The following is a 23939-nucleotide window of genomic DNA, read 5'->3' on the forward strand; positions in this document are numbered from 1 at the left end:
TAAAGCTCCCTGGGTGATCTCAGTGTACCCCCATAGCTGGGAGCATCTTTGGTAGGAAAAGAAAAAAATGAAAACTCACGTTAGGGAATTTGGTACTTCCTTTCACCTCTGACATGATACTATCTTAACTTCCTCTTTGGGTGAAAGATGGTGCTCAGGTGCTTGTTGATGCCAACCTGCTTTTCCTCACCTGTTTGCTTTCTTCTGGGCTGCGTCTGGAGTCCAGCCAGAGCTGCCTGTGGAAGGAGGGAGGCTGTAGCTCTGGAGGCCTCCCTGACTCTGGCTGCAGGCATCTGGGCCCTTGGAGACTGCCTGAAAGCCCTCCCTTCCTCCTGCACTCTGGAAATCACAGCACTCTCTAGAGGGACAATTTTCTGTGGAATTGGCTATTGAAAGAGCACCATGAGATAGAAGAAAACAGGTTTCACTGGGGGAAAGGCCATCGATCATAGTCAGAAGCATAAATTTTTTTTTTGGGGGGTCTGTGTGTGTGGAGCTGGTTTAGAAAACCCAAATAACCCAGAATCACCATGTTATCTCAGGCGACTGGAAGAGACATTAAGAGACAAAGACCAGAATCTTGGGGCACTTGTGAATGATCTGCATCCTGCAGGGAAGAGGACAGGTTGGGAGGCGAAAGGGGGGGGTGGCAGGGGCAGAAAGAGAGAGAATGAGCCACAGAACCCCAGTGTGTAATGGGGGTGACTTCCTTAAGTCCCCCCTTGAGAGGCTACCTCCTGGTGTTCTGCAGGGAACTTAGCATGAATTTCACTTCTCAGGTGCTCCTTCCTCTCTGTCCTTTTCAGACTTGCTGTCTATTCTCTCTTCTTCAGCTCCCCCAAGACCGAAGTTTAGACTGATTTTGCTGTGACACGGTGCTTTTTTAGAGAATTAATTCTTCTCTCCTCTCCTTTCAGGGAAAAAAAGATCATGGCTTGACCTTCTAACCAGCCTCCTTAAATACCCATGAGAGAGTAAAGTCCACTCAAGTATAATCAGTTGCTTGTAGGTGAGCAGCAACAATTCTTGCTCCCCAAACCTTAACCTTCCAACCGTGAAAATGTTAAATGTAAACAAGAGAGACCCTTCCATTGCCTTAAATAAATGCCTTCTTTTAAAACCAAAGCACCTCATTCTCAGGTACATCTTCCCAGCTCATTTCATGGATTTCTCTCCTAAGCCTGACAACCAGCCATATTTATTCCACCCTAAATTCTTGTGTTGAGTCTGGTGGGTGCAGGGGAGTCTAATGTCTAAGGCATGAAGCAAATTCTGTTACCTCACTGCTGAGATCTCCTATTTTTGCTGGGCTGGCTTTAATGGGCAACTGGCGAAAGGGACCCTCTCCCCTCAGCCACCACACTGGCCACCTGGAGCTGCAGGGCTGTGTCAGGTGTGGCTGGAACTCTGGATGACGAGGAGGAAAAGCAGAAGGATGGAAACAGGTGCTTCTTACTCATGGAATGAAACCCTGTCTTGCTAAGAGAGTAAAAATGCCAGTTTGTGTTAATATGGATGATTTCCATTCTATATGATGTAGGGGGGAGGAACATAAAAATGACGCTCAGACATAAGATGTGTGAGGCTTCAACTGTGTGTTCTCAGTACCACTGGGTGACACACTGTGCCTGGAAGCTTCTGGGGGAACAAAACACAGTAATGGTGATGGGGTGGGTGAGGAGTGTTAGTTTTTGACCTTGCTCTAGTTGACACCCAAAGGCTTTGCTTTAGAAGTCTGGTCCCTGAAAGGGCTAGGGTTGGATAAATGCTATAAATAAAGGCTCCAGAAACTGCTTAGCAGTTCTGGGCTTGCTTATGAATCATTTGTTTGACTGTAAGAACTAGGCATAAAGAATTTCCTAATCAAGAGTCTATGCCTCATGGTGAATGGTGAATATTGACAACGTTGGCTTGACCTGTGTGATAAATTCAACACCTCCAGCATCTCTGCACTGTGCCTATATTCCCAGCTGAATGTGGCACTGTCCAGTGATTCTTTTAGGAAACAGAGCTGTGTCCTATAACTACAGCAACCACAGGGGAGGTGGGGGCATGATATCTGTTTGTTTGAGTTCAACATATGCCTTGCAGATCTGATTGACCTCCAGGTCAAAGGACAGTTTGATAATACCTGCTGTCTACTTTCCATTTCCCATCCACCCAACTGTGGCCTTTTTTTTTTTTTTTAATCTCCTATCAGGTTTTTTTCTGTTTTGTAAATTAGATCCAGAGAAGACAGACTAAGTCTCCTTCCAGGTACTTGAAAGGGAAGTAACCTATTTGGATGAAAATAGGTATGTATCCAGTTCTTTAGGGATTTGTCTTAAATGGGTGAGTTGTTTTGAACAAAATGTGAAAAGAAAAGCAATGGGAACTATTTTGAACAATCATGTCTAAATGTTTATAACAAAAAGTTTTCTTCTTCACATTCATTTTGGAAAAAAAAGTATTTTTTTCTAATGATGCTGTCATTAATAACAACACTTTGGAATTCCTCTTATCCTTCTGATTTCAAAACCACCTCATAAGTCTCACCAGAAATGTGATGTCATTACTGCGCATGGAAACTCGAATTGAGAAAAATACCATTTCTTGTAAGAATAATTTTTTATCTTATTTTCCACATCTGGCTCTGAATGTCTTTGTCTATTCTCCAAATCAAATCCACCCATGATTGTGGAGAACTTCTCACCACTGAGGAGATTTTAAAGTCTCTGTCACCAACTAAAGACAATTTTTAAAAAGGTGTTCTAAAATGTTTTAAGTAAAAAAATAAAAAAATAAATAAATAAAATAAAATGTTTTAAGTAATGGCAATATTGTCAGATTAAAGTCAGAGATGCCAAGTTGCCTATTTGGAAAAAGGCTAACTCTATTTTGGCAGGTATCGAACCACTGTGAGTAGTTCAAATACATTTTCAGGCATCTTTCCTTCTCCAAGTCTAAAGATTTTGGATGTTAAAACTTCAAATAGTGGTAGCCTATATCCTATTTAAATAGTGGGAAGAATTATAAAGCATTTCGGGCCCAAAACACAAAACACAAAACAGTTTCCTCCCAAATCACTAAATCACTCTCACGTGCTTATACAACACAGTGAAGTTTTCTGGAACCAACCACAGCTTCAAATATCTTTCAAAGTTTTCACACATAGAAAAAAAATCATAGCCTTGGCAGATGGGGACACATGCATGGCCAAGCTTATATCTTCTCACTTCTAAATTTTTGGGCTTTTCCATCCCTCTTAGATATACCTGCTTTCTTCTCTTTCTAGCTTTCTACTCTTCTGGTAGAACTTTCCCTCAGTAACATGAGGTTGATGACAGGATAATACACAATACTTTAGATCAAAGAGTGTTATGGGCCTGCCTGGAGAACAGCCCAGAGGTGACTTTTCACTGGGGCTTTTGTGCCACTGAAAATGTTTTTTCTGGAATGCATATGCAGATTCATTGAAGAAATTTTTTTTATTTGGTTGGTGAATTTTGTAAAGATGTTGAAGTATATATTCTGATGCTAAATGTTCGGCCAGTGAGGAAACTCATAAAGTAGACTGTGCATCTACTTATCTCATATAATGTAAATGACTACCAATTTATTAGCACATCAAATATGTTTTTTACTACAGGAAAATCTCAATATCTCTGTGAAGTTCATGATTGATTTTGGTATCTTAAAAGAATTACTTAAGTGACATTTACCATATAATTCATATAACTTTTGCTTTGTTTTGTTTTTGGATTCGTACTTTTTTGTGGGGGTTTGTTTGTTTTGTTAAGCATGTTTTTTATTCGATGATGGGGAAAGACTCTATGGAGGGCCTCTGACCTCCCAAAGCTGATTTGTGAATTATTGTTAATCTAGAATAATTTGTTAAATAAATATTTCTCAGATTGATATTTCTTGAAATAACATTCTGGAAATCTGGCTAAAAAAATGTTTTGTTGTAAAGTAAGTATGGAGGCATGTGTCCCTTCTTTAGAGATTCACCGTTTATAAGAACATAATGACTGAGAAGTCTTGTAGAGAAAACAAAAACTTTTAATTAACTCTGTTTCACGAACATGTCCCATTTTTTATGAAATGCCTATTCATATCCAGCAGAACACCAGTTTGGGAGACATTCCATTAAATCAATTCTTTATTTCTATCACAAATTGAAGAGGCTGCTCTGAAATTTGGAGTTAAGAAATGTCATCCAGTTATACAGCTGCATTTCTCAGCTTTTAAAAATATTCCAAAGTAGCTCATTCATTAGAATGGAATGATGTCTAGCATTAGCTAGACATCAGAATTTGGCAAGGACAAAATGTTGTAGAAGTTGGCAAGATGTTATACTGTAATAATTGTGCTCGCTTCGGCAGCACATATACTATACTGTAATAATTAAAATATTTTTCCATGTTAACCACAGATCATTTTCAGAAAAAGCCTTAGAAGTATTTGTTTTGAATTCTAATAAAAATTAAAGAATATAATTACAGTATACCCCGAATGTATTGCAATTATGAATAATTACTCTAGGGATATTATATAAATGTAGTATTCAATGCATTACTTCAAAAAAATATTAATCACTATTGTGAAAAAGGAGAGATCCTCGCAGTAACAATATCAGTGTTATTTTACATTAAATGCAGCTACATTTGAATTGATTATTAGCAGAGTCAGATTAGTAAACCAGGAGCAGATGGAATGGAAATTTCTGGAAATGAAGACTAAAAAGAACCATGGGAGCTGATCTTCCTTCTGTGCTTTTTGTGTAGCATGATACCTCCCCAGAATCCCCACTGTCCCCTCATCCTACTATGCTATCCTCCCTATCTATGAGCATTGACATACTATTCAAAGCTTAACTTTTATCAGAGACAGCACTGTCTCCATGAAGTCTTTTCTGGTCTCCAAGTGCCTGTTAATTTCTCTCTGTCATTAGACTCATTATATTGGAGAGTTACATATGTGTTTTATGGTTTACATTCTGCCTTGGTTATGATCCTTATGTTCTTGTCAAGACCCTCTCATGCAACCCACACCGGGTCCTGAAACCTGTGTTTGCATTTCTTCTATTTGACCAACATGCAGCTGGTGTCCAATATTTATGAACTGAATAGTGAAAACAAAAACCAACAACAACAAAAAAAACAAACTCTTCCAAACCCAAGTACTTCTTGTAAGTATTCCCATCTCAAGAATCATTGGTGAAAACAAAATGGGCATCTGAGGACAGTCACCTCAGTGTTTTGTGTTGTCTTTCTGTACTAATGGTCTCAACAGGACACCAGTTTGTACTCAAGGAAACACTTCAAGTGTGTTACTTCATTGTTGTGTCTCTTAGGCAATGCTAACGTAACCAGCAGAATATTTGTTAATATTTCTGTGTGTGAACCCCCCCTTTTAAAAAGATTTTATGTATTTATTCATGAGAGATACAGACAGAGAGGCAGAGACATAGGCAGAGAGAGAAGCAGGTGCCCTGTGGGGAGCCTGATGCGGCACTCGATCCCAGGACCCCAGGATCACAACTTGAACCTAAGGCAGACGCTCAACCACTGAGCCACCCAGGTTTCCTTGGACTGTTTTTTTTAGTGTGTTATTATTTTAGAGTGTGTGAATTCTTGGCAGCTGTCTGGATTAAACAAACAAAGCTAAAGATGCTCTGAAATAACACTTATAAAGTCCATTACGCCTTGACTTTGAGCTATTGCCTAATTACCTTAAGTTCGAAGCAGATTCGTGGAATTCTGCATAATAATGACTTACATTTGTCTAGTGATTGGAGCTTTATAAGGTGCTTTCATCTGTAACCATCCATTCAATCAATCAACTAGTCAATTAACAAGTCAGTCCTATAGCAGACATTTTATTAGAACCGATTACATAACAAACATTGGCTGGCATGATCTGGGGATTCCTTTTTAGGAATAAATAAGGCAAGGTTTTCATCTGGAGAGAGGAGTCAGAAATAGAAACAAGTTGAGTGTACTCGAATGTTGTGACTGAAGTTTGTAAACATCACAGTAGGGACCCAAGGTGGGGAGTGGGTGGTTCTCACTAAGGGAGGGGATAGTGGACAGGAGAGCATTTGTAGAGCAGTCTGTGAACAAAATCGTACTGGATTCTCACTAGGGTCACAGTTGTCCGTGTTTTCCAGTTGAGAACTTGACCAAATGGGTGAAGCATCTTCTCCAAGGTGATTCTGCTCTTAAGATTTTGAAAACGTTCTATTCTGCCCCACAATATCTCCCCTGCACCCCACACAGTTCCTGGAATGTGAATCTCATGTTCTAGCAGAGATAAGAAAAGGAAGGTAAGTCCAGAGAACCTGCAACAAAGGAAGATTCTCATTCAAAAGGAGCCTGGTTCCCAGAGTAACAAGAAAAACAACTTGATTGAAAATGTTATTCATCTATAAAAAGAAGAGAGAAAGCCAAACCCAAAGACAGAATTGAGAGCTGGAAACAATGATTTTGCTAATGTTTGCTTGTGGGATTTCTCAGTTGCACAGAGTATTAAGGAAAGCTATTAGAAAAATATTCAAAGTACTTTGACGTCATTTCCCCTGGACAGTGGACAACTTGTTTTTTGGAGGTTGGGCTTCTCTTAACATGAAAATTGGGAGGAAATGACATTTAAAACGATGACCCACTTCTTCTGCCGTCACCACCCACAGATTCCAATGTAATCTTTTTCTTATTCTCTTCACTGAAATTCCCTAGTTTTCATGGGAAGGATGATTCTCTTTAGTCATACTTTTGGTGTGTGTGGCCATATTTCTTCAGGTTGGAGGCATACTGATTTGCAGAGTCCCTTAAGAAAACACCCATATGCATCGAAGATGCCAGTGACAAAAGCAACTTGGTATTGGAACATATTTTCTTTGTTCTTTGAGAGAAATTTTAATATTGGAAAATTAGAATGAAGTGTCACTCGTAGATTTCTAATATGAGCTAAAACTGCCCAGAAACTGATGAGAAGGCATTTGATCTTCATCATCTTTGCTCTGTACTTCAGGTAATCCCATGGGAATGATGAGCCAGAGTGATACATTTTATAAATTATTAAATTGTAATATCATACTATTTTAACTTACCTGAAAACAAAGTCCTATTACTCCAGGGGACGAGGTAGCTCCTTATTATTTATGATCCTTTATAGGTTAAAAACATGTTTTGAATGATCTTTTCTGGCCCTCATAAGAACCCTGAGGAGATATATAGGAGATATTCTCTGCGGGATTTTTTTTTTTTTTTTTTAATTCATGAAGAAACTGAGGCCCAGACAGAATAAGCCTAAAGCTCTATCTAATAATAGTTTTGTTACCTTCTGGACCAGTGTTGCTTAGTTCTGTTAAAAAAGATAGACAGAGGCATATTACAGATTTTAAGTTTGAGTAAAAATTGATTTAAATCAAACAGTACCAATACAGAAATGGTTAGGAGTGCTCCATAGAGGCTCTGGTGGTGGAGAGGAGTCGGAAGCAAAACAAGGGAATGATTTGATTGGCTGTAAGTAAGCATTTGCCTTATTTGGAGTGGGTTTGTTGGTTGTCTGTGATTGGTTATCCTAAGATTTTGATTTTTTTTTAAGATTATATGTATTTATTCATGAGAGGCACAGAGAGAGGTAGAGACAGAGGCAGAGGGAGAAGCAGTCTTCCTGCAGGGAGCCCAATGTGGGACTTGATCCCAGGACCTCGGGATCCCTACCTGAGCCAAAGGCAGATGCTCAACCACTGAGCCACCCAGGTACCCCAAGATTTTGATTTCTTAACCTTGAGGCATTTACAGGCTTAGGTTCTGGTTTGTTTATATGGGCTGCGAAGGCATTAGAACCATCTCATTCAAATGGCTTCCTTGTTTAATTGACTTCATGATTCTTTACATTATACCGCTTCTTTGAAGAGAAATTCTCTCATAGACACAGACTGTACCCCTAACCCTGACCTGCCATTTTTCAAATGTGTATGATTAGTTGCACACTAATCAGAATCTGAATGAGAAAGTGGACGATTCAGTACCAGCCCAGCCCATCCCACGTAGAAGTAGCACAAATCATATATCCTACTGATACAATAGTTTGAATTACTTCAATATTTGAAGAACAGCACATAATTAAATTCTAAGAATCAAGAATCATATTTCTCTTCCTGGGAACACCCGCAACAGAAAAGAATTAGTTTGAATGAACACAGCCCACTAGGGATCCTCATTATAACACTGTGTACAGTTTAAATTGTAGGAAAAGAACAGAAGGAGGTGATATTACCAATGTCAGCCCATTTTCTCAGCCACACTAGCCTGGAGTTTTAAAAGGGGTCACACGAGTGGTTATAACCCATATTTTTAGTTTTTGATCCCTTTGATGGTTATAAACCCCTGTGACTCCTCTCACCCCAGGCAGAGTCCCCAGGGCTTGTCTTCTCATGCTCTCCATTTCTGTCCACCACCCCTGGGGTTCACAATGTGTTTCGATGTGTTTCCTCCCTCCCCTGCTTCAGCCCCATGTTGGTCAGGCTGGGTGTCCTCAGAGGGGGCACAGATTTTGCTCCAATGGAGCAATGGAGCCTCCCCTGGTACTGTGCTTGTCTCTGCCTCTGATTTCATTCTTGGTGTTCTTAATATAAGCTTGGCAGAAGCAGATAATGCGGTCTTCCCCCTTTGGGAGTAAGTGTGGATCTCAAGGCAGGGCATGGTTGTTAGCACATTGTCTCTTTCATTTTTAGAATAAAACTCACCAAGATGTGAGTCCGTGAGCATTAATAGGTAGGCAACAGACAAGGTTCTGGTCTCGGCACACAAAACATCAATATCTTGTGCTCAATCCAGTTTGATTTTTTCCCCCCTTTTACTTTCTGTTCTTTCTTTCATTCTTGACTTCTGTTTCTTTGATTAATTGTTTTGTTTTTGTTTTTTTAATCTAAACTCATGAAATGAGGGCTTAGCTCAGATCTCTCTCTCTCTCTGACTGAGGGAAAGCCACAGAAGCAAAGTGGTGTGTTTCCATTGAGAAGAGAAACACCCGACTTCCTTGTAGAGTGACACCAAAGCAGTGGGAAGGGCCTCTCATTCCTGGCACTGAGAAGTAAGGAAACTGGAACTCGGTGATATTGTACGTACAAAACAAAACAAAACAAATCTCAATGTGCTCTAAAAGCAGTGTTTAACATGAACCCAGGGAGGCAGAGCTTGCTGGATGGATTTGTGGGTGACAGGTTCTTCAGGGTACCTGCCTCCTTTTCACTGTCCAGAGTGAAGTGGGTAATTCCCTGCTCTGAACTGGGACTCCTAGGAGTATTGTCAGGAATCCATTCTCTCCCTTATATTCTCAGCATGTCCCCAAAGCACCCTGAGTCCTTGTCTTTACTCTCCCTTAAAAAAGAACTTATTCAAGTATAATGAACATACAGTGTTATATTAGTGTCAGATGTACAATATAATGATCCAACAATTCTATACATTTCTCAGTGCTCATCATGGTAAGTGTACTCTCAATCCCCTTCATCTATTTCACCCATCCCCCACCCCTCGGTTAACCTTCTGTTTTCCATAGTGAAGAGTCTGTCTTTGTCTCTTTTTTCCTTTGTTCATTTGTTTTGCTTCTTAAATTCTGCATATGAGTGAAATCATGTGGTTTTTGTCATTCTCTGACTGACTTGCTTCACTTTGCCTCATTCCCTCTAGCTTCATCCTTGTTGAAAATAGCAAGATCTCATTCTTTTTTTGATGGCTGATAGTGTTCCATTGCATGCACACACTACATCTTTTTTATCCATTCATCAATTGATGGACACATAAGTTGCTTCCATACCTTAGCTATTGTAAATAATGCTGCAATAAACGTACGTGTGTCACATCTTTTCAAATTAGTGTGTTTGTATTCTTTAGGTAAATATCCGGTAGTGGAATAACTGGATCATATGGTAATTCTATTTTTAATTTTTTGAAGGAAGCTCCATACTGGTTTCCACAGTGTTTGCACCAAGCTTGCATTCCCACCAAAGTGCTGGAGGTTTCCTTTTTCTCCACTCTTCATGAAAACCACAAAGAGGACTAGAAGCAACCTGACAGTTTGTACTCTAAGGTGTTTCTCAACCAGGTAATATTTATTTATTTATTTATTTATTTATTTATTTATTTATTTATTTAATTCGTTTTTATAAGATTCTATTTTTAAGTAATCTCTACACTGAATATGGGGCTCAAACTCAACCCTGGGATCAAGAGTTGCATGCTTAGCTAACTAAGCCAGCCAGGTGCCCCTGAATCAGGTCATATTTAAAAGGCAGCATGATGATGATGTGGAGAAAAAGTGCAATAGTCTAGTGGTCAGAAGACTTTGAATTTTTGTTTTCTTTTAACCCCATCATGTTATTAGGGTAACTATCTTCTCTACCTCCCCTCATAGCTCTTTCCTTCCAGCTCTCTCTGCAGCTGCTTTGTAAATAGCCTACATGATCTCTCCTTCTCTAAAGCTCTGAGTATATAATTGTGGAAAAGGTCCTACCCAAGGAGTTTCTTCAGATACTCTCATTGCCGGGGTGGGAGATGTTTTCTCTTACATTTATTGAGCTCCTACGTGCCAGGGTAAGTAATTGTGCAAGACACCCTTTACATGTGTTATTAATCCTTAGTCATGATGACGATAACAGACACATAGCACCCCTCTCTGCTAGACCTTATTCTCATCTGCTTATGTATATTCACTCATTTAAACCCTCATCATAATCTCTGTGAGGTTGGTACTGTTATGATCTTCACTTTGCAGATGACCAGCTGAGCCTTTGAGAAGTAACAAACACAAACATGTCCAAGGTCCTACAGCTGATCCCAGCTATTCATAAATCTGGGTGGGACAGTGATCCTCTCTTTATAGATGAGGAAGTTGGGGTTCTAGCAGCCTACGGAAAACTGCTCAAGGTCACAGAGCAAGTACATAGTGCAGCTGCAAATCAAACCCATGTCTACCTCTTTCCAGATCCTTTTCATTTTGCTGCTGTGCATTCACAGAGGCAATTCTGCCTTGTCATAAACTGCAGACCGTGGCACTTTTAATGAAGGAAAAGTTTGCCAAATGAAAAGCAGATTAATGAGATATTTGGGATTCTTTGCAGTAAATAAATCTTTCAGAATTCTCATCTTCTCCCACTCAAATTGCTAAAGCCATAACAGTAACAATTACCTCAACCTGGTTGTGGCTGTGTGGGAGTGAACTCTGAATTTTATTGCTCAGGGTAGACACCGGAGACCAACAAAGCTTTCCTCTAGCTTCCTGAGCCATAGGTCAGAAATTGGGTATGTCGGATGTTGGCTTTCCCCAGCTGCCTCCCCATCCCCCTCCTGTTTTAGCCGTGTCTTGGAACACCATTACTTTAGGAGACAAATAGAGCTTAAAACTGGGTCAACATTAAATATATTAGAAATGTCACTGCCAACCTGTTTGCTGAAAAGTTAAAACCTAGAGCATCATTTGAACATGACTGCCTCAGACCTGAGGGGAGTTTGGTGTTTTGTTTTGTTTTGTTTTGTTTTGTTCTTATAACGGGGTAACCTTAGACACTCCCTGGAAATTGTCAAATATCCCTAGTGGAACTGAGAGGCCAGAACGGAAGCATGATTATTTCTGTGGATATACAACTGAATTTGAAGCCAGATGCTCAAATTTATATGCAAGAAGAAAACTTATGTCTCCTCATGCTAAGGTGTCAAGGATAAGAGGGATATGAGGACAAGCAAGTCCTTGTCCCTTCCTGTTAGGGCTAGTAATCTATTAAGAGAAATAAGATATACCTGGTAGTCATCTGTGCTGTTAGGGGAAACATACCGTTTACTGCATATCTACTTAGACCAAGCATTGCATCGAGTGCTTTAAGGACATGGCAAGATAGGAGGATTATTCCCATTTCTGGGGGAAGAAGCTAAGGTTTGGTGAAGTTGCCTGAGACAAATTATTAATGTGGTTTTGATTCAGACTCAGGTAGTTCTAATGACAGACCTGAGCTCTTTCCCCTACATTCTGACATTCATTAGACAGGATGCCATTTGACATTTAATGGTTTACCTTATTAGATATCCCTTCATAGGATTTTGAGGTGTATGTATTTAGTACATCAAGTTGTGTAACATTTAGAGATGACCATTTTTTTTTGACTTGGGAGTATTTTGAAGAATCCTGAGCAAGTCAAATAACTATCAGGTTTCTAGAAGAAATGTGCAAAACAGAAAACTGCATCTGTTTGTTGTGCTTTTGTGTTTGTGGAATAAGGCTTGTAAATGGTCTTTGGGTGAGGATAGAAAGGCTTTGGATACCATTTGGTTACCACTGGTACCACTAGTTACCACTTGGTAATACATAATGGTTTTGAGTTGTGATGTGGTTATTTCAGAGTGGCTAAGTCAGCCCAAACTTAACAGTTTGATGTGCTTACCAAAAAGCCAGCCTTAGGAGAAGTGTCTGTGGTGAGGGAAGTAAGAACCCCATCTACTTTGCCGTGGTCAGACCTTAGTTTTCTGGAATACTGCGTTCAATTTTGGGAATGCACATCACAGTGAAAAGCAAATAGGCCACATTCAGGAGAAAGATGAATGGCAAAGAGGAAATGAATTGTGAATGTTTGGAGAAATAGAGGTCTAGTTGAAGTTTTGAGGGGCTGAGATAACAGTCTTTAAATTTGGAAGGACTAGAGTCCCTGGTGCATTAGTTGGTTGAATGTCCTAATCTTGATCTCAGCTCAGGTCTTGATCTCAGAGTCGTGAGTTCAAGCCCAGCATTGGGCTCCATGTTTAAAAAAAAAGAAAGAAGAAAGAAAGAAAGAAAGAAAGAAAGAAAGAAAGAAAGAAAGAAAGAAAGAAAGAAAGAAAGAAAAAGAAAATGAGAAGGACTGTCTTAGGGAAGAGGAATATAGATTTGTTCTTTGTGGCCCCAAGGGATACAACTAGAAACACCTCTGGGGAAATAAATGTGTCCTTATAAGGAATGATTTTTGTTACATCCACTCACAAACAGAGAATGGTGGGGGTTGTTTGTTTTGTTTTTTTGGGAAGGACTGGATTCCCAGGCCTTGAAGGTGTTGGAATATGAGCCAAGCAACTATTTGGTAGAGACAATGCAGAGAAAATTCAAGATTACCATGGGGATTGGATTTCAAAAGCATCAAAGTTGTTCCCAATCTCAGGAGCTGCTGGACTGTCCTTCTAGGCTTTACCTCTACCTTGGTCATGGTTGGGATATACTTTTTAGGTGGATGGGTGGATGGCAAGGGGATGTAAAGAATCTATAATGATGGAGCAGTTACTTGGGCCATTCTCATTTGGTCTACCATTTCTGTTTTCCCTTTCCTTTACACTCACAGGCTTGCCTTAGACTGTAGGCACATGGAGGCCTCCAGTTGTAACTATAAATCATGATCCTCAACTTAGACCACCAGCTCCTGCTCCTGGGTTCTTTAAATGTTATTTGAAATGATTTTATCAAGTATCAAATCTGAGCTCAAGTACTGTCATGCTCCACCAGCCAGATAGTCCGATTTGACTGCTTGTACAAATGCTGGGGTTGTGAACTTTTTGGATGTCTGCTCTCTCTGGGGAAGACAAAACTTGATCTCTTGTCTAGATTTCAATGAGATGGAAATTTTGGGTCACCAAAGAGACAGAGAACCAGTCAAGGGGTTTCATATACATGTAAAAGTAGCTTTAAAAATTACCCATATGCTAGTACACAGCGGCCGGCTGTGTATTAGGTAGAAATGATCTGCTGTTTTGAGCTTCTACCTGCTTTTTACCCATTTAAGGACTAAATGAGATTGATGGAAGGTTTTTGCTCACAGACTACAGCCAAACTGTTAGAGAATGAACCAGTAAATATTGCAGAAAAAGAAAAAGGGCGGAGAGTTGCCCATTTTATTGCTTTGCTCGAGGCAACCACCGTGGACTAATGGCCACGTGTCATCCTCAGTGACCTTCCTCATCACACCTGAAAGCAGGTTTCTCTCTTATCTATTACAGACCTATAAACAGCAGAGAAGCCTGCTTTATAGAGCAAGAGGCATTTTAAGAGTGCAATTTGTGGTGCTTCACATTCCCTTCCTCCCTGAGGATTTACCACCCATCTTTTGGAAGGGAAACTGAGACCATGAATCACATTTAATTCCATAAAGTGATGTCAAAGGTATTAGGTTCAGGGAGATTTTCAAAGCCCTACTAAATGGGTTTAGAGGGCATTGTGGCTCGATTCAGATTAATCTTTTGGGTCAAGGTTTTTCCCAGTCATCAGTAATCATCTAACTCTGCTTAATAAAGCTTGCTTCACTTGCATACAGTTTATACATAGCAGCTGAGTCCCTGATGGGAAGATTTTCTTTCTAGTTCTGGGTTTTACCCCCATCTCTGGGCTCTTTTATAATTAAACTTTGATTACTCTGCAGTTCTTTAAACTCCACAAGTCTCATGTCAGTTTGTGAACATTACTAATTTGCAATGGATATATATGTTTTGTGTTCTTAATTCATTGCATCACACGAGGGCACCATCTCAGGAAGAGTTAGTCTGTTGCAAATTTATGAGAAAGTGGAATGTTTATTTTTGGTACTTTCTCACCACCACGCCCAACATCTGTCTCCCTCCCAGATACCATTCTTCTTTACCCAATTTCCACATCTCCTATCCCACAAAAAAAAAAAAAAAAAAAAAAAAAAAAAAAAATCTGCTTCTCAGCCTCTTTTCCCCTATTCCTTCCAAGGACAGTGGCTGATAATAGTTTGTTAAGGTAGCACTTCTCAGGAGGTTGGAGTATTCAAAGTCCTAAGTCCCTATGGCCAAATTTTAGGCAATGGGGAAAAAAAATAGTTTTGCAGATGAAGGGAGTTGGGTTGATGACGCAGGATGAACAGGACTCTCACTTCAGATACATGGGTACGATGACAAGGCTGGGATAAATGTGGGCATGGCACTTCTGTGGGGAAAAATAAAAGAGGTTGTCGGTCAGGATGTTGTTTGGTCTAGGGAAGCAAAAAAGAGCATATACTTGGGCTCTTTATTTATTTAAGCTTTTGTTTTTGAGGGGCTGAGCGGACAGGTAGGGGAGCTCACACTTAGTGCAAGGAGCTGTGAAGACTCCAGAGATAAGGAATCATGGCCTCTCCTTTCCAAGGATCCATTCCCTGCTGTCGGGAAATTAGATACATTCATTAATAGTGGCCTGAAGGCAGAATATGAAAAAGAGCTATCGTAGAGGTATGGCTAAGAGTGTTCCATTCTCACTGGAATACCTGGAAAGGCTTCTTTACAAAGTAGGATTTTAGTTCCACTTGAAACCAAATTGTACATTGACAGATCCATAAATACAGGGAACACACTGATGGCTGCCAGAAGGGGGACAGGTTGGGGGAGGATGGACAAAATGGATGAAGGTGAGAGGGAGGTTCAGGCTTCCAGTTATGAAATCAACGTCATGTGGGTGAGAGGTACAGCACAGGGAATGTAGTCGATGCTATATAATAGTGTTGTATATAAAAGCAAGAATCAAATACAAGGGTGTACTTTAAAATCTGTACTTTTGAAGATTTTATTTACTTTTTTTTATTTATTCATGATAGACATAGAGAGAGAGAGAGGCAGAGACACAGGCAGAGGGAGAAGCAGGCTCCACGCAGGGAGCCCGACGCGGGACTCAATCCCGGGACTCCAGGATCACACCCTGAGCCAAAGGCAGGCGATAAACCACTGAGCCACCCAGGGATCCCTGAAAAATCTGTACTTTTGAAAGAAATGACTTGAGCAAGGACCATGTTCTGAGGATGGGAAGGCTGGCCCAGGCGAGTGGAGGCGAGAAGCTGGGTGTTATTGAGCCTAGAAGACTTAGGAGGGGTTTTAAACCCTGCAGAGCTCTGAATACTAGGTGGAATATTTTAGGTTTTTAATACAGAAGCCATTGACAATTTGAGCAAGAGAATAGCATTCCTTAAGAAAAAAATTATGACCAGGATGAGTAAAGGCTGGGAATGACATACTTGTTTGTCCACAATTTGGACAAGAGTGGAAGACTGCCTCTGATTGATTAGACGTGCATTGTATCTGCAGGAGCAAAATAAACAACATCTCTCAATGCATAAATGCTCCTCCCGTATATGCGTTCTTTTTCATCACAGAGTACTATTTGGCAGCCAAGTTACCTTTAAAATAATAAGAGCAAAAGTACTATTTGGAATAAATGTTTTAGGACCATTTGTTTCTTTTAACTGACCTGTGGGCAAATAGAATCAAGCTAAACCATTTGCTGTAGTATTTGGTTCTGCAGGGGCTGCCACGCTATTATATATACTTTTATCCTGGCTAAACGCTGGCTCTTGGCACCATTATTACTCAAAGACCCGGAGTGTCAACGGGATAATCGAAATAGCAAAGTGAGAGTCAAGAGTTTTTCTGCCTGTTGCTTGTAGTCTTCCAAAGATTGTTTCCTTTATATTCCCTAAATTCAGAGTACAAAAGTCTCTCAGACACCTAATCTTTACTAGGTCAAACACTTCAAAAGGCAGTGAAGTTATTTTCCGGGGACTTTTCAGTTTAAGGCAAGTTTCTAGGAGCTCCCATGCCTGCCCCCCGCCTCCTGAATCTATTTAGAAAAAAGAAACAAAACAAAAAACTAAGCAAGTCCCATATAATCTCGATACAATGCCCTGACATTAAAATCCTAACATAGCATAGCAGGAAAAGGTTCTGAATTGTGATCTAAGACATCGGAGTTGTAGCCATAGTTTTGTAAATATGTGACAGGATGGTTTTGTCAGGTCTCATACCTCGTGGGGAGGGATGAAGATCTTTCTACATGGTCCCTGTGCTTTTCATTTGTACTTTTCACAATTATTTTTGCCTAAGGAACCTAGAAAATGGAAAGACACATAATAAGATTGTGGTCAACAATTTTGGGTAGAAGTGATGTGTTACTTTTGGAACAGTTAATGCCAGTGTAAGACTCCAGAATTCTCTTGGCAGTAATGGCTGACACTGGTGGCTTTATCAGCCAGAATCCAGGAATGAGGAAATCGAGGAGGGCACTTTCAGTCAGCCCACAGTGGGCATATACAAGGAGTAGGAAATGATCCGTTCTTGTTTTAAGTCCCTATTACTTGGGGGGGGGGGGGGGGGTTGTTACAATAAAATAATTATGCTCCTTTTTGATTTAAACAGTATCCAAAGAGTTGAACTGAGGCTTCCTTTCCTTAAATTCAGGTTTTACTAGTTTTCTATAGATAAATGTCCCAACTGCTTCAAGGGAAAGTGTGTTTTCTATCATTGGAAATAGTGAGATATGGACTAGGCAGCCTCTGGAAGGCACAGCTGTAGAAATTGAAAGTAGCTGTGTGATATAGTAAGAAAAACATATTTGTTCCTGGCACAGAGTTTCTAAAACTCTTGGAATTTCCTACTTCATAAGAGCCATGCAGGTGTCTTTTGTTAATGAGGTGACGTTGGAAGCACCTCTGGGTGGAGGCTGGTTGCCAGGGGGGACCAAGCATGTGATTAGAGGGTTGGAGTTTTCAATCCCGCCTCCTTCCTCTGGGGAGGGGAGAGAGAGGCTGGAAGCTGAATCAGTCCTTCCTGGCCAATGATTCCATCAATCATGACTATGTAATGAAGCCTCTGTGAAAACCAAAAAAGGCAGGTTCAGAGAGCTTCCTGGTTGGTAAAACACATGGAGATTTGAGGAGAGCGGCATGGAAGCTCTGTGCCCCTTCCCCGTACCCGTACCTTGTCCTCTGCATCTCTTCCATCTGACTGTGCCTGAGTTATATCCTCTCATCATAAGCCAATAATCTAGTAAGTAAAATGTTTCTCTCAGTTCTTTTAAATTAAACTTCTAATTTTTAGATCATTGTGCATTCTTATGCAGTTGTGAGAAATAATACAGAGAGATTCAGTGTAAAGGTTACCCACTTTGGCCAATTGAAACATGTTACAAAACTATACTACATTGTCACAACCAAGATATTGACCTTGATGGCATCAAGACACAAAATAGTTCCATGAAGGCAAACACACTTCGTGTTGCCATTTTATGGCCACGCCTACTTCATTGTCATACTTCCATACACCTTAACCACTCAACTATTCACCTATTTTCTATAATTTTGCCATCTCAGGACTGTCACATAAATGGAATCATCCAGTATATAACCTTTTGGGACTAGCTTTCTTCCCTCAGCATAATTCTCTAGAGATTCATCCAAGTTCATTCCTCTTTTGTGTATGAGTAGAATTCCATGGAATGGATACATCACAGTTTATTTAAAAATTTACCCATTGAAGGATATCTGAGTTGTTTCTAGGTTTTGGCGATCATGAATAAGCTGTTACCAACATTCATGGATATGTTTTATGAATAGGCTTTTCATTTCCCTGGGATAAATGCCCAAGAATGCAATTGCTGGGTCAGATGGTAGTTGCACATTTAGGTTTTTTTTTTTTAACAAAGTGCCATACTCTTTTCCAGAGTGGCTGTCATTTTATGTTTTTGCCAGCAGTGTATGAATGATGGAGTTTCTTCCCATTCTCCTCAGCATTTTCTATTGTCACAATTTTTTGTTTGAGCTTGTGTGGTGGGTGTGTAGTGGTGTCTCATTGAGTGCATGACCCTAATGCCTAATGACATAAAGCAGCATTTCATATGCTTATTTGCCATATGCACAACCTCTTCCCTGAAACATCTCTTCCTGTCTTTTCTCCATTCTCCATTTGGATTGTTTACTTTTTTATTATGAGTTTGAGAGTTCTTTACATGTCACAGATATTACATCTTTGTTGGGTATGTGGTTTGCAAATCTTTTCTCCCAGTTGTTAACTTGTCTTATTCTACTCTTCTAAGGATCTTTCACACAGCAAATGGTTTTAGTTGTCACAAAGTCTAGTTTGTTTTTCCTCTTAGGTATCCTCTCTCCCCTGGATAATTGCAATAATCCCACTGTTTCTTTTCCTTTTTTTTTATTTTATTTATTTTATTTTATTTTATTTTTTTTCTTTTCCTTTTTTTAAAGGTTGGATCCACACCTGATGTGGGGCTTGAACTCATAACCCTGATATCAAGAGTTGCATATTCTACCAAATAAGCCAGGGGGGGTGCCCCAATAGGCCCCCTGTTTCCTTCATTCTGCCCTTGCCTCCCAGTTGGCTATTCTTAACAGAGCCATCTTTCTTTTCTTTTTCTTTCTTTTTTTATTTTTGTTAAGTAGACTCCACACACAGCATGGAGTCCAACATGGCATGGTGCTTGAACTCAGGACTGTGAGATGGAGACCTGAGATGAGATCAAGAATCAGAGGTTTACCCGAATGAGCCACCCAGGTGCCTCAGAGTAATCTTTTTAAGTGTAATTGTTCACTCAAGACTCTTGACACTTTCCAAGTCACTCAGAGAAAAAGGCAGAATCTTGACAATAGCTTAGTGTCTGGTCCCTCATTATATCTGTGACCACTCTCTTTCTGTCTTGGCCCTTTCTACACAGCACAGGCTTCTTTTGTGATGGTCTAACAGGCCAAACCACCCCTGATCCAGGACTCCAGCCTCTTCTTTTCATCTGGAAAATATAACCTTGGCTGTAAATTTTCTTATTGCCCTCAGGTCTTACTGAAAATTGATTTTTTTTAGTAAAGACTTCCATGATCTCCCATTTAACATAGAAATGCCCCATTTCCTCTACACCCAAATTCACTGTTTTATTTTGTTTCATGGTACTTGTCAATATCTAACCTACTATGTATTTTACAAGATTATCTGTCTTTTCTTCTAGAATTAAGCTCCTTGAGAGAAAAACCTTTTATCTGTTTTGTTCATAAGTGTTCAAACAGCATCTAGAGAGCTTGGCACATAGTAGAGACTCAATAAAGATTTATGGAATGAAGAATGAATGAAGAAGGAATGAGTGAAGTATGTCCCAACCTGGCTTTGCCTTACTACTGTGATAAATCCCACTGGTCCTCAATTGGAAAACCTGAGCTGGTACATTGGAATCATCTTTCTTTTTGTGAAGAGAGGTTCAAATTTTTTAAAGATTTATTTATTTATTTGAGAGAGAGAGAGAAAGAGAGAGAGAGAGAGGAGAGGGGCTGAAGAAGAGGGAGAAAGAATCTGAAACAGTCTCAGCACTGAGCGTGGAGCCTGATGTGGGGCTCCATCCAACTACCATGAGATCATGATCTGAGCCAAAAGGAGAAGTTCAATTCTTTCAGAAATTCTGGGTCTAAGAAGGATGCCTTAAGAAACTTCCTGCTTCTGAACAAACAAAAGCAGAAATAGATCCATAAACACAGAGAACAAATAGATGACTACCAGAGGCAAAGGGCAAAATGGGTGCAGGGGGAAGAAAAAGAAAATTATCTTCCTTGGAATGAAGGGATTAGAACTCCTAATGAAATTTCAACTCCTAATGAAGTAACGGTCATCAGTGGTTACTAATGCTATTTGTTGAAAGGCTGATGGGATCATTATAGTTTCAGGATCACCTGACAGCACAGGAACCCACTGATCAATCTCAACATCGTTAAAAATTGGAACAACTTTATGTGCTTAATGTTGTGATGTAATAGGAAGGCACACAACACCACTTATACCGCTGATAAAATAATCTTGCCCTAGCAAGAAACTGAACATAATCTCATTAACTCTCTAGATTTAACTACCTGTTTAGAAGGAGATATGGGTAACAGGAGACCTTGAATGGCATCACAAGGATACAATGAACCACTTGAAGCTGCAGAAAATGTTACAGGATAAATAATTTAGTTTCTTCAACAAATGAGTGCTCCCCAACAGGTAGGAAGAGCTGTCACAGGCTAAAAGGCTCACCAGTTGCAATGTCTGGACCTTGTTTGGATCTTGATTTCAGTGAAGGAGGTATAACAAAAGATATTTTAATATGATTGGAGGAATTCAAGTATGGCTTGGTTATTAAGTGATACCATGAAATTGTGGTTAAATTTGTTGGGTAAGAATGATAGAACTGTTGTGTTAAAAAAAAATGATACAACAAACCTCCTTATCTATTGGATATAAATACTGCTGCCTTCAGGGAGAGATGACATATGTCTGAGATTTTTTCAAAATACAGTTTCCCTCACCCCCACACACTCCCAGAAACATCTAAACTAAAAGAAATGACGAGAAGCTATGTGTGTGTGTATATGGTACGGGGTGCAGGTGGGGGTGATGGGACGAGAATGAGAGAATATTGGTAATTGTTCAAGCTGGGTGATAGGTCCATGGAGCCACATCCCCATTATACAATGTCGTTCACTTTTGTGTATGAAAATTTCTACCACAAGAAGCTTTTTAAAAGTCCTCCTTGTCCCTTCTTAACTAGGGATTCCAAGAAACAGGAAAGTTGAATCTCATCAGCAGATCCTTGCAATACTGAACTTGTCCTGTTTTCACTATGGACTGTTGGAGACCGGGACATTCTGCAGTGCCTTTCAGATTTGAACTCCCCTTAGTTCGGGGGGGATTCCTGGTATCAGTGACTTCTGGAGTTTACCTCATTCCCGCACACCAGTATTCCTGCAGGATCATGGCCACTGCCTCGAAAAGAGGTGTCTCTCATTTTAGATTGAAATCAGGAGGATCCAGATGGGTTGCCGCTTATAACTGGTATACATTTCAGCCCACAAGCAGAGGTACGCAAGAAATAGCACAAAATTGTTTTTGTAACTCCACTTAATTTGTATTTTAAGCCTTGATCCCGCTGGTGTCCTGTTTGGATTTCCACCCATCCCTGTTTGGAAATGATACTGAGCCACAGCTAATGAAGGTTGAGGCGAGAGCGTGGTTACTATTTATTGGAGTACCCAGGTATAGCTTAGATGTCCATCAGCTTGGTTGTCATGTCTCCTTGAGATTTGGTGGCTCTTGTGTCCTGTGTGGGACAGGTCACCATGATTTTGCTTGTATGCACGGTACAGCCATTTCCTCTTGGAGCTATTGCCACATCTTTTTGTCACCTCTAACTACACTTTGGAGACTCCTGGCCACTGGTCCACAGAGCTCTCTCTGACAATCGGTACCTCTCCACAATCTAGTAGGTAAAGAAGACAGGAAGTACTTCATTTCAAGAATCCTGCTTCTGTTAGGTTTCTGCCCAAGTATCCTCTCTGTACAGCAGTTGGGGATTTTAGAAATAAAAGCCAAAAGCATAAGCATGATATTGCTGCTTTTAGCCTGCCATGGCCCTCCTCTGGCCAGTATAGGCAGAGTCTGCTACCCACTTGAATGCAGAAGAGAAAGGGTAGAAAATAACAGGAGAAAGGAAAAACAATCAAACAGAAGCAGATTAGCATCTCAAAATATCCTACCACTCTTAAGAAGATGTGAGTTGAATTCACGGGAGAGGTTCCATGGGGAAGAGACCCTATTTTTTGAAAATGGGCTCTGTGCATCTGCAAAGACTGTGTGGGATCCAGGTCTCCAGAATGCTCTGATGTCATCGGTCAGGTCATAGAACCCCTCCCGCTGTGGGCCTGGTGACCTTTGAACCTTAACAGCCCTGTGCTGGGGGGAGCACTGGGCAGTGCTGCTGGTTCTCTAAGTGGTCTGAGTTCCTCAGCCATTTAGAAGACTCGATGATTTTTATATATATTGGGTCACCTCAACAAATTTCCTGAGAGTCAAGAAGGGCCAGCCAGTAGGGAAAAGGAGGAACTGGGTGTTACGCATCTTCTAAGCAACTCCTGTAGCTGGTACCATGAAACAGCGACAAAAGAGGAAACATCTGGAAAATGAAGAGTCCTCAGGAACTGCCAAGCAGGGAGGAGGTATGCACTGGGGCACCTTGTCTGGGGCTCAAAGGCTGCGGGTAGCCTGAGCCTTCTGAGGAAGGTGGGATGGAGGTGAAGGGGGCGGGGGGGGGGAGACCTGGTGTCAGCTGCCGTGTCCATCCTGAGGGTCCCTGTGTTGTGAGATGGCACAGGAGGGCCAGAGGCTCCTGGCAGATGGGGAGCTGGCCCTGCCAGGCTGAGGACTTCTCTCTCAGTGGCTGCTCGGGCCTGGAGCTCTGTTGGACTCGTAGCGGGCCGGGGTCCTGCTTGCCCATACTCACAGGGGTGGCTTTTCTCAGTCCTGGGTTCTTATTCTCTTTGTTTGATCTTCCTTTGGGGTCACGGGTTTGGGGTGGCGGTCGTGAAGGATTCTGATGGAGATCTACAGGTTCCCTGTCTCTTTTGCTGAAGAGCAAAGAGAAGCCTTGTTGAAAATATTTTGAGAAGGGAGAAGGGAGATTGTCTAGAGATGGTATCACACTGAAAGTGGGGAGACTGTATTCCTTTAGCACGAAGAATTCACCACTGATCCGTGGGAGCTGGGGAATCCACAGGTGTGGGCTTGGCAGACGTGATCGGAGGGAAGGGACCGGCCATTCAGAGACCAAGCCCAGATGGATGAGGCTGAGAAATGTTGTCAGGGCCTCGCAGGGAGCTCTGGGAGCTGTGGATTGACTTCCCAGGCACGCGGCGACTGCAGGCGTTGCAGGGGCAGCCTGCCCTGGAGGAAGGGGGCGGTCACGTGTAGGTGGTGGGCCAGAATGGAGCCCACCCCGGAGAGCCAGCCAGAGCCTCTGCCCCACATTGGAGCCTAGCATCTAACACAAGGCTCACGGCCCTGGAGAGTATAGGGTGAGCCCTGGACAGGAGGCAGATCTTCAGGCAGCAGCTGGGATAGGACAGAGAAGGCAGGGAATGGCAGGATTATTTTTGCCTCTGTGTGTATGACGGGGGAGCAGCAGGGAGAAGGCCGGCAGAGTGTCCTCGGATGTGAGTCCGCCTTGTGAAGCTCCTGTCACCTTGCCTGGATCTGAGAGACACTCGAGACGTGTAAGAGTGAATACAGAACTCTTGTTAGGGGGGTTTCATGAGATTGGCACTTATACACCCACATTTATGTGGGTGCAGAAAAAAAATCACACATCTC

General features: G+C 41.1%; 1 protein-coding gene and 1 long non-coding RNA gene across 4 annotated transcripts in view; one reads left to right on the forward strand and one right to left on the reverse strand.

The window, feature by feature from the left end:
• Positions 1-23939, forward strand: part of LOC144321958 (protein FAM170A-like) — a 94192-nt gene that overhangs the window by 31065 nt on the left and 39188 nt on the right. For 2 of the 3 annotated variants that reach the window (XR_013387505.1, XM_077911321.1), the window contains exons 4-5: positions 9946-10095; positions 19777-22789. Coding sequence is in view for 2 of the 3 variants with exons in the window: in XM_077911321.1 (XP_077767447.1) it covers positions 22720-22789 (70 nt within the window). In the remaining variant the exon portion in view is untranslated. Of the gene's footprint in view, positions 1-5153; positions 5171-9945; positions 10096-19776; positions 22790-23939 lie in introns of those variants that run through there. The other variant, XM_077911320.1, reaches the window with a different exon arrangement.
• Positions 14601-22474, reverse strand: LOC144321962 (uncharacterized). The gene is made up of 3 exons (XR_013387507.1): positions 22331-22474; positions 21517-22053; positions 14601-14946 (listed from the first exon to the last, which is right to left on the reverse strand). It is a non-coding gene; the product is annotated as an uncharacterized LOC144321962 (long non-coding RNA).

The sequence above is a fragment of the Canis aureus genome, chromosome 10, assembly GCF_053574225.1.
Source record: "Canis aureus isolate CA01 chromosome 10, VMU_Caureus_v.1.0, whole genome shotgun sequence".
Lineage (NCBI taxonomy): Eukaryota > Metazoa > Chordata > Mammalia > Carnivora > Canidae > Canis > Canis aureus.